Source organism: Acomys minous, assembly GCF_964271855.1.
Source record: "Acomys minous genome assembly, chromosome: 12".
NCBI classification, from domain to species: domain Eukaryota; kingdom Metazoa; phylum Chordata; class Mammalia; order Rodentia; family Muridae; genus Acomys; species Acomys minous.
Window position 1 is genome coordinate 73984172 of NC_140493.1, and position 18474 is coordinate 74002645.

Genomic DNA, 18474 nt, shown 5'->3' on the forward strand with positions numbered 1-18474 from the left:
ACCGACCAGCACATTCCTAACTATAACCTGCCTGATTGTGTGTGTATGGGGGCACACGTGTGTGTGCGCTACACATATGGAGGTCAGAGGACAACTTTGGGTGTCATGCCTCAGGGGCCTTCGACCTTTTAGGCAAGACAAGGTCTCTCATTGGCTGGAAATGTCCCCACATAGATCGGGCTAGGCAAGATGGCCACTACAAGCTTCCAGGGACATGACCATCTCTGCTTCTCATCTCTGTCTCTGGAATGATAGGCTCGGGCCACCACATCCGATTTTTTTATATGGCTTCTGGGATCCAAACCCAGTTCCTGCCATTTACAAAGCAAGCCCTTTCCTGATGAATCTATCTCACCAGCCTCCCATGCAGGGGTTTTCAAACTGGGTTCCCTGGAGCCCTGGGGTTTCCCAGGGAGGACTAGGGCTGGCCATAGGGATCAAGGGGGAGAAAGACTGGAAACTCCATCTCTGGACACCCCAGAGACGCTCTGCTCCCCTCTCTTCTCTATGTGGGGATCATGCTAAACCCTTCCTTCCACAACAGTTCCTCTCTTAGAAGGAGAAGAGGAGGAGGAGGAGGAAGAAGAAGAGGAGGAAGAGGAAGAGGAGGAGGAGGAGGAGGAGGGAGAGAGAGAGAAGTCTGGGCAGACCCATTGCCATGTGTCATTCATTTCCCAGAGACATCACCTAAACCACTCCTCCGGAGCCAGTTCTCAGCAGCATGTTCATAGCGACGATTTGCCCATTAAACACATTTGATGGATGGAACACTGTTGCTCTGAGCTTCTGATGTGGTTTTAAGCTTAATTCAGCTACTTCATCTGCTTAACTAGCAGCCCTTGGGGAGCTCACTCTACCTCTCTGAGGCCCAGTCTCTTCATCCTTTGCCCGGTCACTGTAATACCTCATTACTAGGGGATCAGGAAGGGGTCAGGAGACAAAATGTTGGTGGCACACAGTAGCTCATCGTTAATGCTTGTTTCCTCCCTATCTTGGCTCTGGCAGTATGCAGAACTCAAGGGCTTTTTGTTTTTCCATCAGTAAATATTTACTGTGCCATGAGATCCAAGACCTAAGACCTCTAGAGGCTTATGTTTTAGTGAGAGGAAACAGACCAAAAAAAAATCATGTAGCCTACTTGAAGGTGTGTGACATCATGGACACAAGGACCAGGTGAGTAGTGAGAGAGAGGGGTGGAGTAAGTGGGGCCACAATTTAGAAAACATTACTCAGGGTATTTAGGCCCCACCCAGTAGGTGATTAGTGACCAAAAACTGGGCAGAGAAGGCAACTAGCCAGGTAGATAGGTATCTGAGTAATGGATCATAAGGAAAGGTGACAGGAAACGCAGATTCCCAGAAGGAAAGATGGTTCTGGAGTATTCTAGAAGGATCAAGGAAAGCCAGTATACTCAGAGTCAAGTCAACAGAGAAGGCATAAGGAGGGGGTAGGACCCAAGGGATGATGGGAGCTGCTTTATCGTGCTACAGCACAGATTTCAAAAATAATTCCTCTGCTCAGAAATACAGCTGATAGAATATTACACTCACGCATACTTAACAGTAGGATTTGGGGAAATCAAAGCAGATTATATTTGATTACAACAGTGTATTTTGCATCAAAATGAATGAGAGGTAGGAGATCTGGGAAGAGGGCGCCTGGCTATCATCTTGCTGGTGTTTGAGCACACACATTTGGAACTGAGGCCCCCTAAGCACGGATTCTGGTCTCTTCGGATGCAGCCCCTCTCAGCCCTCTCCCTGGCCCACCTCCTCCACCATCAGCACAGTTCCCACCCCCACCCAGTTTCCCTAGAGTCCGCTGTAGAGTCTTCGATGGAAGGGCACTCCCCTACTCACTGTTGATTGGCCGAAGGGTGGGTTACTTAACTCAGCTGGGCCAATAGCTACCTTGTTTGCTTCTTTGTGTGTGTGTGTGTGTGTGTGTGTGTGTGTGTGTGTGGTGTGTTTAGTGGGAGATCAGTGGTTCAGTCAAGCTAGCTTGGCTGATGTGTCAGTATCTGGAACATAAAAAATATTAGTGAGAGCCACATGCATACATACATGCATAAAAAAGCCTGTGCCTAGCGAGGGAGAAGGGTATGGGTCCCCAGGGAGGCAGGTGAGAACACCCAGGGTACAGGCGCCCTTGGTCCCAGCACTCTCTGGGCTGCAGCCCTATTCTCCCGCTGGCTGGTTGTTGAAGCTTGTCTCAGATTCTGAGGGCAATACAATTCTTTTGATGCCTAAGCTTGTTTGATTCAGGTTCCTCTCATGTGCAACCCAGATAACCCACTGCCTATTTCTTTTATCTTTGAAGTTACTCAGAGGTATCTACACAGAGTTTCATTTTTAACAACCTCCCACCTGTCTTCAATTTAATTTCCGTTAGAAAACTCTGGCCATGAAATCTGCACTTCTCCGGTCTGGGATGGCTTTTTCTAGAAGTATATTTTGTGAGCTCCTTTATGGAAAAGGAGGTTTCCACGGCTAAAGGCATTTAGAAAAATAAATGCTGCATACAATATATCTGTCTTGGAGATTCACGATGTAACAGATTAAAGAATTCCTGCAATGAATAAAGGTGCATTACACTGTCTAACTAGGACTCCCTAGATTCCTTTCTGACCCCAGATCCTTTTTATTTGTGGGACATGTAAAGTCCCAAACTTCTGACACTCCACAAAACCCATTTTGGGGGCACCCTGTCTAGGTTCACAGGCAACATCAAAATGGGAGATTGCCAGGGTGCCCCACTTAGAGTTGTTTGATGCTCTGTGTTCCTTAATGTGGGCCATTGGCTGCCTGGTGGAAGGAACATTTGTGATAGTTTTTTCATGGAGTCACCATCTATTTACTAAGCGTGGGGCCACATGGTGTTGATACTGGCCTGTCAATCCAGTGCTCTCCCATTAGTTGGAATCACACCCAAAGAGGGACCCTTGCTCCGTCTTTGCTTCTTTTACTTTCTGAGAATGAAGCTGTCCACAAGGTAAAACAAGGGGGTCAAAGACTTTCTTCCTGTAGGAGGGGCTTTCAGATATGAAGGGCGTTCAGAGGCCCTGTGACAGCTGTGGGATCTCTAGGTTGTCCTTCCATGTGGAGTGTGAGGACAGCTCTTCTCTGAGTCTTTCAGCCATCCTGAACAGCCAGAGGATTACAGTTGTTTAAAAAAAAATAATCTCTGCTTTCCAGATGAGGAAACTTAAGTCCCTTTACTTGCTCCATGACACACAGCTAGACATGGAAGAGCTGGATTTGACCTTGGGTCTGGTTCGCCCTGTTATGTCATGTTCTGTTACACTATCTATGTCATCAAGGCACCTGTGGCCGCTCCCCAGCCCCAAGCAATCCCAGTTCTTTTCTCCTCCATCATCACCCAAATGTTTCCTATAGGAACCCGGGATCCCTCCTTCAGGAACTGAGAAGTAAGGCAGTCATGGAAGCAAGATGGCGTCTGTGCGGCCGGCCACGTTGCCGGTCAGGAAGGCCGTTTCCTGGTAGTTGTGGCAGTGTTGTTGCTCACACACCTCAGAACCAACAGCCAAAGCAGTTAGACATCTCGGTCCCTACTCAGGTAACTTCATAGACATGTGCCACTTCCCATGGAAGCTCATCTGTCATTCTTCATTGGGTATATTGACTTTATTCTCACCCCGTGGGACTCATCTAAGAAATAAGCATCTTTGAGTAAGCCATGTCTCTCAGAGGCAGTCACTGCTCAGTGGCTTCTCAGCCTGAAGAAGCATACAGTGGAGGAAGATCTGACCTAAGAACTCAGGAGTTCCAACTGGGTGGCCTTGGGGAAGGGCCTGAGTCTCAACTTCCTTCAGTGAGCACAAGGAACTCTGTTGCCACTCAAGGCCATGGTGAGGGGAAGGGTGTGGGTAAGGGGGCCAGAGGAATGTGAGAGTGGGGCTACAGAGACAAAAGTGAACAGAACCAACCAGAGGTTGATAACTCTGTATTCCAATATGCTAACTGCTCTGCAATATGGTAGCATAAGCCCCTTGGGGCTACTTAGCTTTACATTAATATATTTAAAAGGTGGTATTAAAAATTTAGTTTCTCATTTTCCCTAGCTGCAGATAACATGCTGAATGGCGCAGAGAGCATTCTTTTCACTCCAGGAGGTTCTACTGGACACTGCTGATCAGCCTGGCTTCTGTTTCTTGCCCCCCCATCTGCTTTCTACCCATTCTCTTTAGAGCCTCAAGTTGCTGCTATGTGTTTCCCTAAATGTTTAACCTCAAAAGAGAACTCCTGGCAGGATCAAGATTGAGTTAATCTGCTTCTAAAAAGATAGGGCTGGAAGAATGGGAGGATACAAGGGATGGGATAACCATTGAGGTGTAACAAGAATAAATTAATAAAGGAAAAAAAAAGGAAGGAAAAAGATAGGGCTGTTGCCTTGCATCTTATGCATCTTTGACAATAAGCCAATCGCTGCACCATGTTAGGCATGGGGCTTGTTCTTCTTCCCAATTAGGAATGTCTCTGACTTGGCCATTGTTCCTGGTCAAGCCAAGAGATTGCTTGGCTGTGAGCTTACTGCATGATGTCAACACACATCATTGCTTCACATGGGCTTTAGGACAGCAAGCAGGTTGGCATAGTACAGAAGACCTATGAGTGATATTCATCACTCGTGTCTATGGAGTCAGGAGGCTGACTTCCTGGTGGCTTTTGTGGCAAAGCCCTCTGTCAGTAGAGTCTATTCTACCAGTGGCTGATGTTCAGGTTCGGAGCCCTGTTGATGTAGGGAGGTGGGCCACACAAGGATGTCTGTGATGGAGGTCCTGGCATTGTGTACGTGTGCGTGTGTGTGTGTGTGTGCGCGTGCGCGCGCGCACGTGTACTTATATCCCTGAATCAAGGAATCAGGGCAGCACCTCCCAGCTTCCCATGGAAGGACATGACTAACTCTTGCTTAGGCAGGGCCTTGGTACTCATTTGCTTTCCTTAGTTCACTCTTTCCGCCCAGGTGTTTCAGTAAGCAGGTGTGTTCTGGCATCCGCAAGAAGGGATACCCTTAGGGAACCTACCACCAGGGCTTGTGGTTAGAAGGATAGATGTCCCATAGTCTCATAATGTTCTGGAAAGCCTGGTCCAGATGACCAGCTCTCAGGGATACCAAAGCTAAGCTGGAACACAGACTTCTCAGGTGAAGTAGGTGAGAGGTACCCATCATGTGGGGTCAATGGCCACTGTCACCTCTCTCCATCAGGACACTCAAATGAGAGGTGCTGGGGAGAAAGAGAGCGTTCCATTGTAGGAGACTGCTTGTCATCGCAGCTAGCCATCTTGGGCGGGGGGGAGGGGGGTGGAAAGCCTCCTTCCTCAGCAGCTGGAAGGCAGAGCCATGGAGCAGCTGGGTCTCGGGCTCTTCTTCAATGGGAACAAGCATAGGGTTGGGCAGCAAATATGGAGTCAGGACCAGACAGCTCCATCCTGAAGGCTCAGGCTTTCTTTCCTGCTGGATCCACTCTCTACTCTCTCTTCTCTAATGTCCTCGAATGCTCCCTGTGGTGGTTTAAGTAAGAATGGCGCCCCCATGGGCTCATATATTTGAATGCTTAGTCTTCAGGGAATGGCTCTATTTATAAAGATCAGGAAGCATGAGTTTGTTGGAGGAAGTATGTTGGGGGAAGCATGCTGCTTCTTCTTCAGCACCATGTCTGCTTGGACGCTGCCATGTTTTCTGCCATGTTGATTATGGACTCAACCTCGGAAACTGTAAGCCAATCCCAATTAAATACTTTCCTTTATAACAGTTTCTATAAGAGTCATGGTGTCTCCTCCTCACACAACAGAAGAATGACAATGGTAGAGGTTAGTACCAGGGAGCAGTGTTTGGCTGTGGCAGGCCTGACTAGGCTGTTTGCTGGTGGAATGTGGACTTTGGGACTTTGGATTAGAAAAGCAGTTGGACGCTTTATGTGAGGCCTAATGGGACATATGAGTAGGCTCATAGAAGACAGTGATGACGGCAATTTAAACTGTGAGGGCCTAGTTCAAGAAGTTTCAGATGGGGCAGGATATTGGTAAGTGGTCTAAAGACCACTCTTGTGATACTTTGGCAAAGAATGTGGCTGCTTTTTTGTCATTGTCCAGAAAATCTGCCTGATGTTAAATAGAGTAATTTTTGGATTAATGGTGTTGGCAGAGAACATTTCAAGACAGCCTAGTATTGACTGTGCCATGTGATTATCAGTGGCCACTCTTAACTATAATGAAAAGGGGCAATGTGAGCAAGGGAAAATACAAAATGTACACTTTGAAGAGAAAAACAGTACCAGGAAGTGTAATGGAGCAAAGTCTGGTGCTCAAAGAGACTTAAAAAAAAATTAAGAAAAACCTGATGCCTTAGGAATAAAGGGAGTAATGACCTCAGGTCAAGATCCCAGCCAACTAGGCTTTCAACCTGTGAAAAAGAGTTAAAGAAAAGCTAAAGCAGTGAAGGAACCCATCCAAACCAGAAAGTCTATGAACATGTACTAGAAGGAGAGGGCCAAGTTCTAGCCCCAGCAGAACTTGAGACCAGAGAGGGAGATAGTCCCCATTGGAACACTGATGAAGAAGCAGGTGCCAGAATGAGACTAAGATGGCGGGTAACAGGCCATGTGGTGGGGAGGAGGCCAAGCCAGTGTTAGAATAGCTAGGTATCTGCCCAACTATACTATCTGAAGCTTTTAAGAAATATAAAGGTCTCTGTGTTATTATTCAGAGCAAGGGTATAAATTTAAAAAAAACCCTGCATTCTATATGAGAGAGAGAGAGAGAGAGAGAGAGAGAGAGAGAGAGAGAGAGAGAGAGAGAGAAAGAGAGAGAGTTGCAGTCAACAAAGCTAAAAGGAGTGCACTTTGACATTAGACATAGTGATGCAGAGTTTGGAGTTTGCCCTGCTTGGGTTTCACACTGTACTTGGTCCAGTATTTGGTCCACTTTTCTCCCTTTCTTACCTTTTGGAATGGTATTGTATGCCCTGTGCCATTGTATCTTGGAAGTGTGTGCTCAACCTTTTGATTTTACTAGGGGTTACAGTTAAGAGATTGCCTTGAGTCCCAGAAGAGACTTTGAACTTTGGACTTTTACGTAATGTTGAGACTGTGAGAGACTGTGTGTGTGTGGGGGGGTGGCTTTTGAAGTTGGAGTGAATGCCTTTTGAATTACGATATGGCTACAAGCCTGTGTGGGGCAGAGAGTGGAATGTGGTGGTTTGAATAAGAATGACCCCATAGGTTCATAGATCTGAATGCTTGGTCATGAGAGAGTGGCCTCACTGGGTAGGTGTGGTCTTGTTGGAGGAAGTATGTCACTGGGGGAGGGCTTAGAGGTGTCAGAAACAAGAGTAAGGCCCAGAAGCTCTCTCTTCCTGTTGCATGTAGACCCAGATGAAGAACTCTCAGCTACTTCTCCAGTGCCATGCCCTGCCTGCATGCTGCCATGCTCCCTGCTTATGATGTCAGTGGACCAAACCTCTGAAACTGTAAGCCAGCCCCAATTAAACGGCTTCCTTTTTAAGAGTTGCCTTGGTCATGGTGTCTCTTCACAGCAGCAGAACACTAAGACACTCTTTGCAGTGCCCCGAGCACAACATCACTATTATGTGGATCCCATTTATATCTCTGGCTATTACTCTTGGACCCCATCTTGATGTTTCCTTTCTGGCGACATTCTAGAGGATTCCTCAGCTCCTTGGCTTATGGCTACATCACATTGCCTTCTCCTCTGACTGATCTTCCTTCACTCCTCTTAGAGACACCTCTGTGGTGACATTAGTCTCACCCAGATAATTCAGAACAATCTCAAGACCCCCATTCAAATACCTTGTGTGCCCAGACAGAGGCCTTTCTTGGGTCCCCACTTCTGCCATAGGGCATTTCTTCCTTTTACTAGGTTGTGATCAGTGATTTAGTTTCCCCTAATGTAAAACTCTTTGACTTCTAATGAAATAACAACAGAATAAAAAGAACGAATGCTCGGACCAGGCACACACAGGATCCCAGGGCCTCACATGGCATGGTGCCATACCCACAGGCCCATGTCTATTGATTTTTCCAATACCTCACTCTCCTCCACTCTTTACCTGGAATATCCTGGTTTGTATCTTGTATATGGCATGGCAGAGAGAGGAGCATGCTGGCCCATTGCACCTTCTTCTCCCCAAATCAAGCCACCCACCCACCCAGCCACATCTAGTCCCTGGAACCTTCTTCCATACCTTCTCTCCCTGTTTCTCCTCTCTCCCCAGGGCTCACATCCTTTACCCTCTCCAAGCTGAAGGCATCTGAGAAAACAGGGCCATAACCATGCCAGGGACACCCTGGCACATCTGTCAGGATATACCCAACTCCTTGTCGGAGAACAGCCTACCCGGCTCGCAGCAGCCTTTCCGAAGGCAGCCTGCATCCCTTCCCACCACCCAGTGCCACAGTCTCTGGGCCCAGCTCACCTGTCTCTCCCCAGATGGGCAAGTACTCATCTTGCTGAATGTCCAGCATTATCTCCAGCCCGTTGCCCGTCCCCCCCTTGACCGTGGTGAGCAGAGGCTTGCCGTCCTCGCCTGAGTTAAACATGTAACACTTCCCATATTTTGTAAACACCTGGAGGAGAGAAGAGAGACGGAGAGAGAGAAAGAGAAAAGCACATGGTGACTTCACAGTGACCTCCAGGGATGAGCAAGACCCTAAGAATGCCCATAGCACCCCAGAGTCCCTACAGCTCATTAACCTTATCCCGCCTTCCATCAAAGATTTCTCCCATGATTCCTTATCTTGTCTGATGGCTGGATGTTTGCCAAGTAGGATTTTAGTATCAAAGGGGGGAAAAACACGTAGACACCCCTGGGGTTTGTTGAATGGTATCTGATCTCTCCTTCTCCTGGTAACTTTCCCTTGAAAATGCATTAAATATCATCTTGAAACTCTTGACCCTCTAAGTCACACCCCAAGCTTCAGGCGCCTTCCTGGCCTGCAGACACACCGATACCGCTTCTGACAAACAGCTTCCAGATGTTGCACAGATGCCCCCCCCACAGCCTGCCCCGGAAATCTTGCTCTGATTGTCTATTTATGTAGCTCCTTCCTCCACGTCAGAAACATTATCTTCTGAGAACTGGAGGGAGGTGCATTAAGTGTCAGGAAGTAATGGAACTTACAAGGCGCAGGAAGTGAACAAAACTCACAAGTTACAGGAAGTTTCTGCAGCTCACAAGTCACAAGGCACTACTTCGAGGCTTTATATAAACAGTAGCAATTGCTGGGGAGAGGAGACTTTTACAGGTTGAGATGCCTGGAGGTAGCGCGTGGAGCTTCAGGAATGAGGCTTTATGAGTTATCAATCATGCTGGGGCGGGCTTTTTGGTTATGTCACTGCTTTGGAGCCATCCATGTTCTGTAAGCAACCCTCACCTACGCTCTGTAGTAACCCCAACAAGAGGCACTTGGTTCACTAGGCTGTACTTGGGTGGAATTTTTGTTGTCAGTTCCCTATCTGACTGAATGGCCATTTGTTCACCTCTCCCCAGGAAAAGCCCACACACACCACCTCAACCAACAATTTCCAGAATTCCCATCTTGGAGAACAGCATCCACTTGTCAAGGGGCTCACGCCAAACCCTCAGACTCACTGTCTCACCCCATGCATAACCAGCCAGCACAGCCTACCAAGGCTCTCCCCTACATCTGCCTTGAATGTAGCCATTCCTTTTCAATCCTGCTGGACTTTAGGACTCAGTGAGTTCTTGCCACTGCTGCTCCAGTTTCCTAGCGGGCTCGTGGAGGTCCAGACAACTCTCTCTGTAGCTACCCTATAAGCTTATCTTTCTGAAATCGAAACCTGATTGTGTTGATCCTGTGCTGAAAACCCACCAAGGCTTGCCATCTCCTTCAGGCTAAAAAACAAAAAACAAAAAACAAAAAAACCAAAAACTATGTCCTCTTAAGCCAGCCTTCTATGATGCTCTCTTCACAGACTTTCTGCTTCCTGCCCAAGCCTGTGGGCATCATGAGCAGGTCAAGTCCATGATCTCAGGGCCTACATCTGCTTGCACATTCATGCGTCTTCCTGCAGTTACTCACACCACATCTGGCACACAGACACTGTAACTTTATGTTAAATGAATGGATGGACAAGAGACTGGTGGTAGAGTCAGACTGAGTAATCTGTATAGCACGGGAGGATAGCTAGATGGTCCGCCCCGCCTCTGGCTTTCCACTTCCTGCTTCTGCCACCTGTAATTCTGCTCGTTGGTCTCTGCCTGGACAACCACTCACTGTCTCCAAGACTAGACCGAGGCCTCACCTCCTTCAGGAAGACTGCCAGGCAGGGGTGACCTTTCTTGCATCTCCTTGTGCCTTCCCCACAGCTCCCATCACACCTCACTGAATGGACCTCTCCTGAACTCGACTCTTGTCTTTCACTTCTGAGCCAAGCACTTTGTTGGCACACAACATGGGCTTTGCTGTATTTTTGCTTGATGAAAGCATGGTCATAAAGATGTCATGTGGAAAAAGTCCAGGGCAAGGGCTCAGAGATCTCTGTCCAAGTTTCCATGTCGTCCCTCAGTATTTTGATATTGAATGAGCCAAATAAACCCTTCAAGTCATGATTCTTCTGGCCGTAAAGTGCGGGTTCTGGTCCAGGTCTCTGCTGCTTCTCAAGGTTACTGAGAGAATCAGATAATTTATGCAAAAAGGCTCTGAAAACTATGAGATTTCTGTAAATGCCAGGTCTTTTGGTTTTTTATAGTTATATAACCACTTTGCAACCTTGAGCTGAGGCCAAATACATCTGGCAAGACTGGCTGTTAGAGCCAGGCTGACTGGATTGGATTCCTGCATTCACTGAGATCCGGGTGCAGGCCACCTCCCTCTGGTTCCCTGTCATTCAGTCAGGGACAGGGTGAGGGCGAGTGCAGCACCAGGAAGTGCCTTTCTGCTGCCCTCCCTTGAGGGTCACATGGAAGGAAGACAAAGGCTACCATCTGTCAGTCACGGTGTTGGACGTTGGCCTGTTACTGCCGTTTAGCCTTCACAGCCCTGGCCATGGACGAGTCTTGCTGGTTCCATTGTGCGGCAGTGGAAAGCAAGGCCCAATTACAGCCTCACAACTAGTGACAAGAGAAGCTAGAATTCAAATCCATGTCGGTCTAACACATGTGCCCTCCCTGGGTGTGCTGTCCTAGAGGGAACACAGGGTCTCGGTCATTGGGTCACTTCCCAGAAGAAGGGCCTTCTTCTCTCTTCTGCTTTGCTTAAAAAAGAAAACTAGCCACTCATTATTTCTGTGCTCCTACTATGTGCAAGGAACAGAGTGGTTGCAAAAACATAGGGCCTACTGTCTGCCTACAACATCTACAAGAAAGACCCTAGAACAGCAGGGCCTACATCCTCTCCATTATATGGAGCCATGCCAAATTGCTGGCTAGCTATTCCATTTCAGGATGACCAAGTTGGCCTCAAGGCTTCGTGGTGGGAGAAAATAGCTGGAGACAAAGTCCAAAGCGAACGGTTTCTCTAAGAACTGAACTTTCGCCTGCCTGTTGCACATAGTGATTGAACTCTGCTAATGAGTCCGGCCCCTGGAGAGATGCGCGCAGAGCCGCTGTCATGAGCAGCGCATTTTATAGTTAGCACATCCATCGCAAGGCGCTGAGTATGTCAGGAGTGACATCTGGGGTGCTTCCAGAAAGCTCTCCTTTCTTCCCCTTCATTTGTGTAGACACTCTGCAAACACCCAGTCTCGAAAACTGCCTATAATTAAATTGCATCCGGCCTGTCCACACAGGGAGATTTGTTGGTAAAAGTAAATTCCAGCTTTAGTGGTCTAATTATTCTCCCCCAGTTAACTTCTTTTTTTCTCTCCGCTATTTAGCCCTTGACCTTTACAATGCTGGGCAGAGGATACAATGTACTGTCTGCCTCTGAAGTCAGCCCTGATCCTAACCCTGCCACACACGTGCTGTGCCAAGTGACTCTGATAAAGGCAGCGACCCCTGCCAGTCGGACCCATAGAGGAAAAGGATGGAGCGTGAGAGCTCAGTGTGATCTTGGAGACTATCTCACTCACACCTGCCTCCCTTTACAGATAAGGGCACAGACACGAGGAGGTGGTCCCGCACTGATGACGCATCCATATGGAACATGGATTCTTCATTGCAATTTTTGTCCTTTGTTGTAGTCTCCTGCAGTTTCCCCACTGACAAGAGGAGACAGGATGTAGGGGCTTTCTCTCTGGTTCCTTCCACGTGAACTTCTGTTAGTTACTGGTTATCTGCCCTGTGCAGTCTCAGTGGGAGCTGACGCCAGTGAGCTACAGTCTTTCTCTGAGTGGAAAGTCCCTTATGGTAGTGTGTGTTTGGATTCTGCACCAGTCTGCCTACCTGCCACTGTGTGTGGACCTACCCAGGATTGTATAAAAGAACAAACCCACCTACCTCTCTCTTACCTTTTCTCTTCCTTTCTTCCTCTGTCTCTGTCTCTGGGGGCCCCTCTTTCCTTCTCTCCAAATGCTCATATAATAAATCTCTCATTATCTTATCTGTCGTGTGGCACGTATTTCATATTTTGTATTATATCTGGTATCTCATTAAAATTTAAAAAGGCTGTGCAGAGATTTATACCCTGTATCTTGCCAGATCCTTGCCAGGCTGGGCCCTTATCCTAGCCCAGATGACAGTGCCTGCCAGTGCACTCAAGGCAGAGGGAAAGAGTGGTAGGGCGTTCTCCAGTGTGCCTGTGTGAGCTCACCTGGCAGAGTGGGTCAGGGCTGGAAGCCATTGTCAAGACTGACCGCCAAGTGATGGCTCCTGAAGGCCAAGCTCTTCCTCAAGCCAGGCTGCTGGGCTGTGGTTCCCTCCCAGCTGAAAACCTTCCCATCTTGGAGGGAAGCTCATTAAGATGTTTACAGAGAGGTGAAACCACAGGATGTTCTAAGGGGAGGAGAAACACTCCATCCTGCAGGGAAAGTCATTAAGACTGGAAGTAAACAACTCAAAAATAGCTTCAGGAAGTCTGTGAAACTGACCAGACCCTTCTCTTCACAAGCCTGTGTAAGCTGTAAGGGTTGCCTGAGAGACACTTGCAGACAAGTCCTCAGAAGACTCTCAGACCAGCCAAGCAGCCCGGAGGAAGCAGAGCTCAGCAGAGCTACCTACAAAAGACACACTCCATCTGACCTGTTGAGCGTCCTGCGGGCTGTGCAGTGACTTTTGGTGGACTGTGCAGTGACTTCCGGTTTCTACCTTTTGTGAGCTGTCTTTGTCACTCATGCTGTGGCAGGCTTTTGGTAGTGAAGTTGTTATTGAGTCATTCTGATCCTGTAAGTAACCTTGCACCCACATTCCTAAACAACTCTAATAAAACCCTTTGGTTCACCAAGTCAGACAGTGATGGTATCCACACCTTGGTCTCTTTTCATTGGTTCCCTGTTCTGGGGTGGGGGGCGAGTAGACATTTGTTCACATCTCCCCAGGAACAGTGTCACATACCACAGCCCCAGCAGGGAGATGCCTAAAGCTTCCTGTGCTGTGGGGTCAAGACCCAGATACTCCCTGGAGCCAGGCACATCTTCCTGCTCCCTTCTTCCCCCTTACGCTTAGTGGCCGACTCAGTTCCAGGAGGTGGGTAGGCTTTTCTCCCGCAGGGACTTTCCACAGCTGTTTCTTCTGGCTGGAACAGTCTCCCTACGTACTTGGCATGCATCAAGCTCCGGCTTCACAGGCCTCATTCACCCACCCCCGTCCCTCAGATCAGCTTGAGCGCAGCCTTCCTGCCTTCCTACCTCACGCGCCGTGTGTTTCTTTGCCATCGGGTGGACCATAGGATGTGACTAGATTGTTGTTTATTTGCTGGCCGTGTCTTCCCCCCCTAGACTATAAGCTTCCAGAGGACAGGAAGTATGTGCTTTGTTGAATGAATGAATGAGTGAGTAAACGAATGAGTGAATGGGCGTCAGGGTCTTGCTGACCCACATCCTCTTGCCTGCCTCGAGGAGGTGCACTTGGAGCCAGCGGGCTTCACTCGGTCCTTTCCAGTGCTCATCCTGAAGTCTTGTGCGATCCTCTGCCCTCCCCACTCTCCTGCCCAGCTTCTTCTTTAACGGCGCCAAGCATCTTTGCGTCTCTTCGCAAGAGCAAGTGCAAGAGCAAATAATCCTTTCAGGAGCTAAGATGATGTGGGAGACAGCTTACCTTTGTGGGTGCAATCCCGGGGGCCCTGAGAAAGCACAGTGCCTGCTTGCTGGTGTCTCAGCAACCTCTCTTTCTGGGCTGTGGAGTCTGCCACTCCTGCCTGGTTTTTGCTGAGGGTTATTTTCCTCTTGGTTCAGCGTCAAAGTCTGCTGAGCTATTTACACGGAGCACATTTCCCGCCCCCCCCCCGGACCCCCCGAAACTTGGGACAAGACGCAGCTCTCCTTCTCCATTTGAGGACATAATGATGGGTAAGTGCAACACATGCTTCAGATTTACACCTTATCACCCCCCGGGCAGAAAATACAATTTATTTAAGTCTAGACTGTCAGGTCAAGCTCTCTGCTTCTTCAGACCTGCCATTCTTCCTGGCATTTCTCTGCCTTAGTGGGAAGAGCTGACAGCCCCATTGGTGGCTAGCAGGGACGGGTTTGCCGATTGCTCCAAGTCTACAGTAGTTTTGAGTTGGACTGGTTTGCAAAATTTAAGTGAGAATCTTTAGGCGAACTGAGATTGTGACTCTTGACAATGATGGTAACTGTTGGTATCTGCAGGATGCATTGCCTGAACAACTGCTATGGTGTCTAAACACCCCTTCCAATTTCTCAGTGGCTCTATGAGGTTGGAAGGAAGGAAGCTGGCAACTCCTGAGTTTGCTCAGTGCACTTCCATAGGCTCTATCTATCTATCTGTCTATCTATCTATCTATCTATCCATCCATCTATCTATCTATCCATCCATCCATCCATCCATCCATCCATCCATTTCATTCTTCCTTAGGTGGTCCTATGTATTCTGAGAGGGAGGCACCTTATAGGCACATCCCACTTCACTGCTGTGAAAATAGGGACTGGGATCTTTCTAGCAACAATGTTAAAAGGAGGGGACCATAGGATGTCCAGACAGGAAGGATGGGGTCAAGGCAGCATCCTCAGAGCTCATCAGGAGCAACAGGGACATCGTAATCTCTCTTGGGTTGCAGGGCTTAAAGGAGAGAATGGCAGTGGCTGTGTTTGAGAGACTGGTTACACAGTCGGAACTGTCACTAGAGATCTCAGCTCTCCCTTTCAGTAAACGAAAGATGTGCTGTAGAGAGATGTGTTGTGGGAAGATGCACTGTTGTGGTCACGAGAAGTGGGAGACTGAGAAGAGCTGACGAATGGGAGCCATTCAGCTCCTGCCTTGTGTATCCCCCACTATACCAAGTTCATCTTAAAGTGATCAGAGGAGCTGAGAGCAGTGCTGTGCCATCGACTTATTTCTTAATGATGCTAAGCTTGTAGCTGGAAGCCCGGGACAGCTAATGGGATTTCTAGAGAGTAGAGTCCTGGGGAAAGTGGGATGCTTTCACACATACAGAACAGTGTGAAATCCTCACTTGGATCTCAACAACTAAGTCAGATGTGGGATGTGTGGCCAACCCCAACTGGGGCCTGAAGTTGGGAAGTTCTAACTCAATGAAACCATGGGCTGGGAGTAGGGACAGCCTTCCTGACTCTCTAGAAATTCGTTCAGCAGCCTGGAAGCTATAGACTTGGATTTGCTTTCTTCCTCCTCCCCGGGATGCCTTTGGTGACAGTGACCCTGTACCTACGTACTCTGCCCTGTGATAACAGTAGTATAATCCTACTTTCCAGATAGGGAGGGTGAGGCCCATGGAGGCTGAGTCAGGCTATACAGATGGTACTTGGAAAGCCAGGCCGAATCTCTCTCTCTCTTATTCCAAAGGGCTGTGCTCTCTGTCTCCATCTCCCTGTCTCTCAGAGCTGCAGCGCACACCCACATGGCTCTCCCCGCCTGCTCAGATGCCAGCAGACTGGCAAGCTTGGTACTTGCCTAAGGCTCTCCCATCTGGCAGTGGAAAAGACATATCTCAGAGTCTGAAGAATTCCAAAAGAAGTGTCAGATGCCAAGAGTCCTCCACATTTCTCATTTTTACATGGGTACTCTAAGGGCCAGAGAGTTGAAACGAGTTGATCTGGGACACACAGCTACTATGGGGAAGGCATCAAGATCAAACTTGGGCTTGATGGCTAAGGCCATCTCTTTGCACCTGCCAAAACCTGGGGACCATATTTAGGATCCTTTCTGCGGCGCTACACTTGGGTTACTGGGGCCTGCTGGTGGGCCAGCATCTGGTTTGGGGTGAACTCTTGTTAGGGGACCCTGACCCACAGATTCCATGAAATACAAAGTGTAGTTCTTGTTGGGCAAGGTCAGGAATGGCTGAGAGCCACAAAGACACACACAGTCTTTGGTCAGATTGAAAGTACAGAAAATGTTGTTACGCCATGTATCTCCTTAGGAAAATCAATTATGTATAAGCCCTTGAGGAGCCATTGAAGCATCCAGCCGGCGGCTTTGAACCTTCTAACCTGCTCATTAACACTGACCTTTAGGGTGTGTTCTAGGTAGCGTGTTTTTCCTCCTGTCTTACTTATTATACTTGAAGGAAATAAAATTGCATGGCTCCAAAAATCCTCTGAAGCCCACCTCATCCACTCCACTCCCCCACTCATTTTTCGCCTCAATGAAATCACTGGAATTTCTCATTGGGCTGTTTTCAAGATAATGCGCTTGTTAGAGTTCATCATTGAATTTTCTGGTTTTATTTTTCCTTCCCTCTTTGAAGTTCTGCAAATACATTTCACACAGTGGCAAAGTGAAAGGTCTTTATCAGACTTCCAGGAAACAAAATGAATCTGTCTTTTGTTTTCTGAAGTTTCAGTACAGGTGTTTGGAATGAAATACAGTGGGAGAGGCGTATTAGCACAGAGCAGTTGGTTGGCTCTGGGAAGGGCCAGGCTATATCTTATTCAAGCACCTGCTTGCTAATTTATTTGTTCCTTTAGCAGGGTATTTTGACCACTTAGTATATTCTAAGAAGTATGACTGTGCTTGTTCCCTGAAGATGATTAAAAAGATGGTCCTGGGGACTGGGAGCCGGGGAGGTCCGCAGTCAGGAAAAAACATCTGTTGGGCAAGTGTGAGACCAATCATGAGTTCATATCCCTCAGCCCCCACAAAAGAGCTATATGTGGCTGAGTATGTCTGTAACCCCAAGACTGGAAATGTGGGGGTGCGAAGTAGCAGTGGAGGTGGAAACAGGTGGATCCCAAGAATTCATTGGTCAGCCAGCTTAATTGACTCACTGAACTCCAGGTTTCATAAGAAGCCCTGTCTCAAAAATTAAGGTAGAGAAGTGGTTGAGGAAGACACTGAATGTGGAAACAAATTTGTCCACATGAACACACACACACACACACACACACACACACACACACACGCACGACTTTAGCGAACAACCATGAAAGCATCTCCATGTGGCAGATGCTCTTCCTGGGAGTGAAGGAGACAAGGAGACAAGCTCTCTCCCGTCCCACTTCTCCATCAGGAGACCTCTGTCCTTTCTCAGAACATCGGTCATATCACCAAGCATGTGCCATGATGAGTGGGCACTGGGCCAACTTCTTTAGGCACTCTCTAAGATTCCCAGAGCTCCTTGGTGTGTAACTCTCCCAGCTTGCAAATGAGGAAGTTGAGAGGCTCTGAAAGGTGAAGGGTTAAACTACAGTGAGGGAATGCCTTGCTGTAGTCACTTTCTGTGACTTGAGAAGGTGGCTTCGGTAAACAAGCGATGGGCACAGTTCTTTGTGGAAACAGTCAGGTGCCCAGAGGCAGAGAGTACACAGGGTTGGAGGTGGGTCTGGGAAGATGTAGGGGAGGCTTGGGTGGGGGTGGGGGGTAAATATGATCAAAGTACATCATATAGATGCACATGTGAAATTCTGAAGAATTAATGTACAATATTAAACAAACCACAACTAAACTGAGTACATTTTAATGTGCCAAAGCAGACTACACAGAGCACTCATTAGAAGTCTCTGATGTAGGGGCTGGGATTGGGGAGTAGGTATCTCCTTTCAGGAAGAACAGGGGTTCACAGAAAGGGGAAGGAGAAAGTGTGGCCCCAAACTGCCCCCTGATCTTGCCATATCCATATTTCTGCTCCTCCCACTACTCTTTGCTTTCCCCCTCTGCTGATGTGAAGTCCATTGCCTCAGGATTCTCTGCCTCCCAAGCAAAGCAGGCTAGGGTGTCAGGAGGAGGAGGAGGAGGAGGAGGAGGAGGAGGAGGAGGAGGAGGAGGAGGAGGAGGAGGAGGCTGTGTGACCCTCTACACTCAATGACATGCCTTAGTCTGTGTGCCCATCACCTTGGAGACAGTGGATGCAGAGAGCTTTGCAGAGGATGGCAAGTAGGTAAAATTAGCTAGCATTTC

The 18474-nt window shown here is 48.2% G+C and overlaps 1 protein-coding gene across 3 annotated transcripts in view; it reads right to left on the reverse strand.

Moving 5' to 3' along the window:
• The window catches only part of ASIC2 (acid sensing ion channel subunit 2), a 1061758-nt gene that overhangs the window by 91770 nt on the left and 951514 nt on the right, over positions 1–18474 (reverse strand). For all 3 annotated transcript variants that reach the window (XM_084750432.1, XM_084750431.1, XM_084750430.1), the window contains exon 2: positions 8455–8605. In XM_084750432.1, the coding sequence (XP_084606558.1) occupies positions 8455–8605 (151 nt within the window). The remainder of the gene's footprint in view (positions 1–8454; positions 8606–18474) is intronic.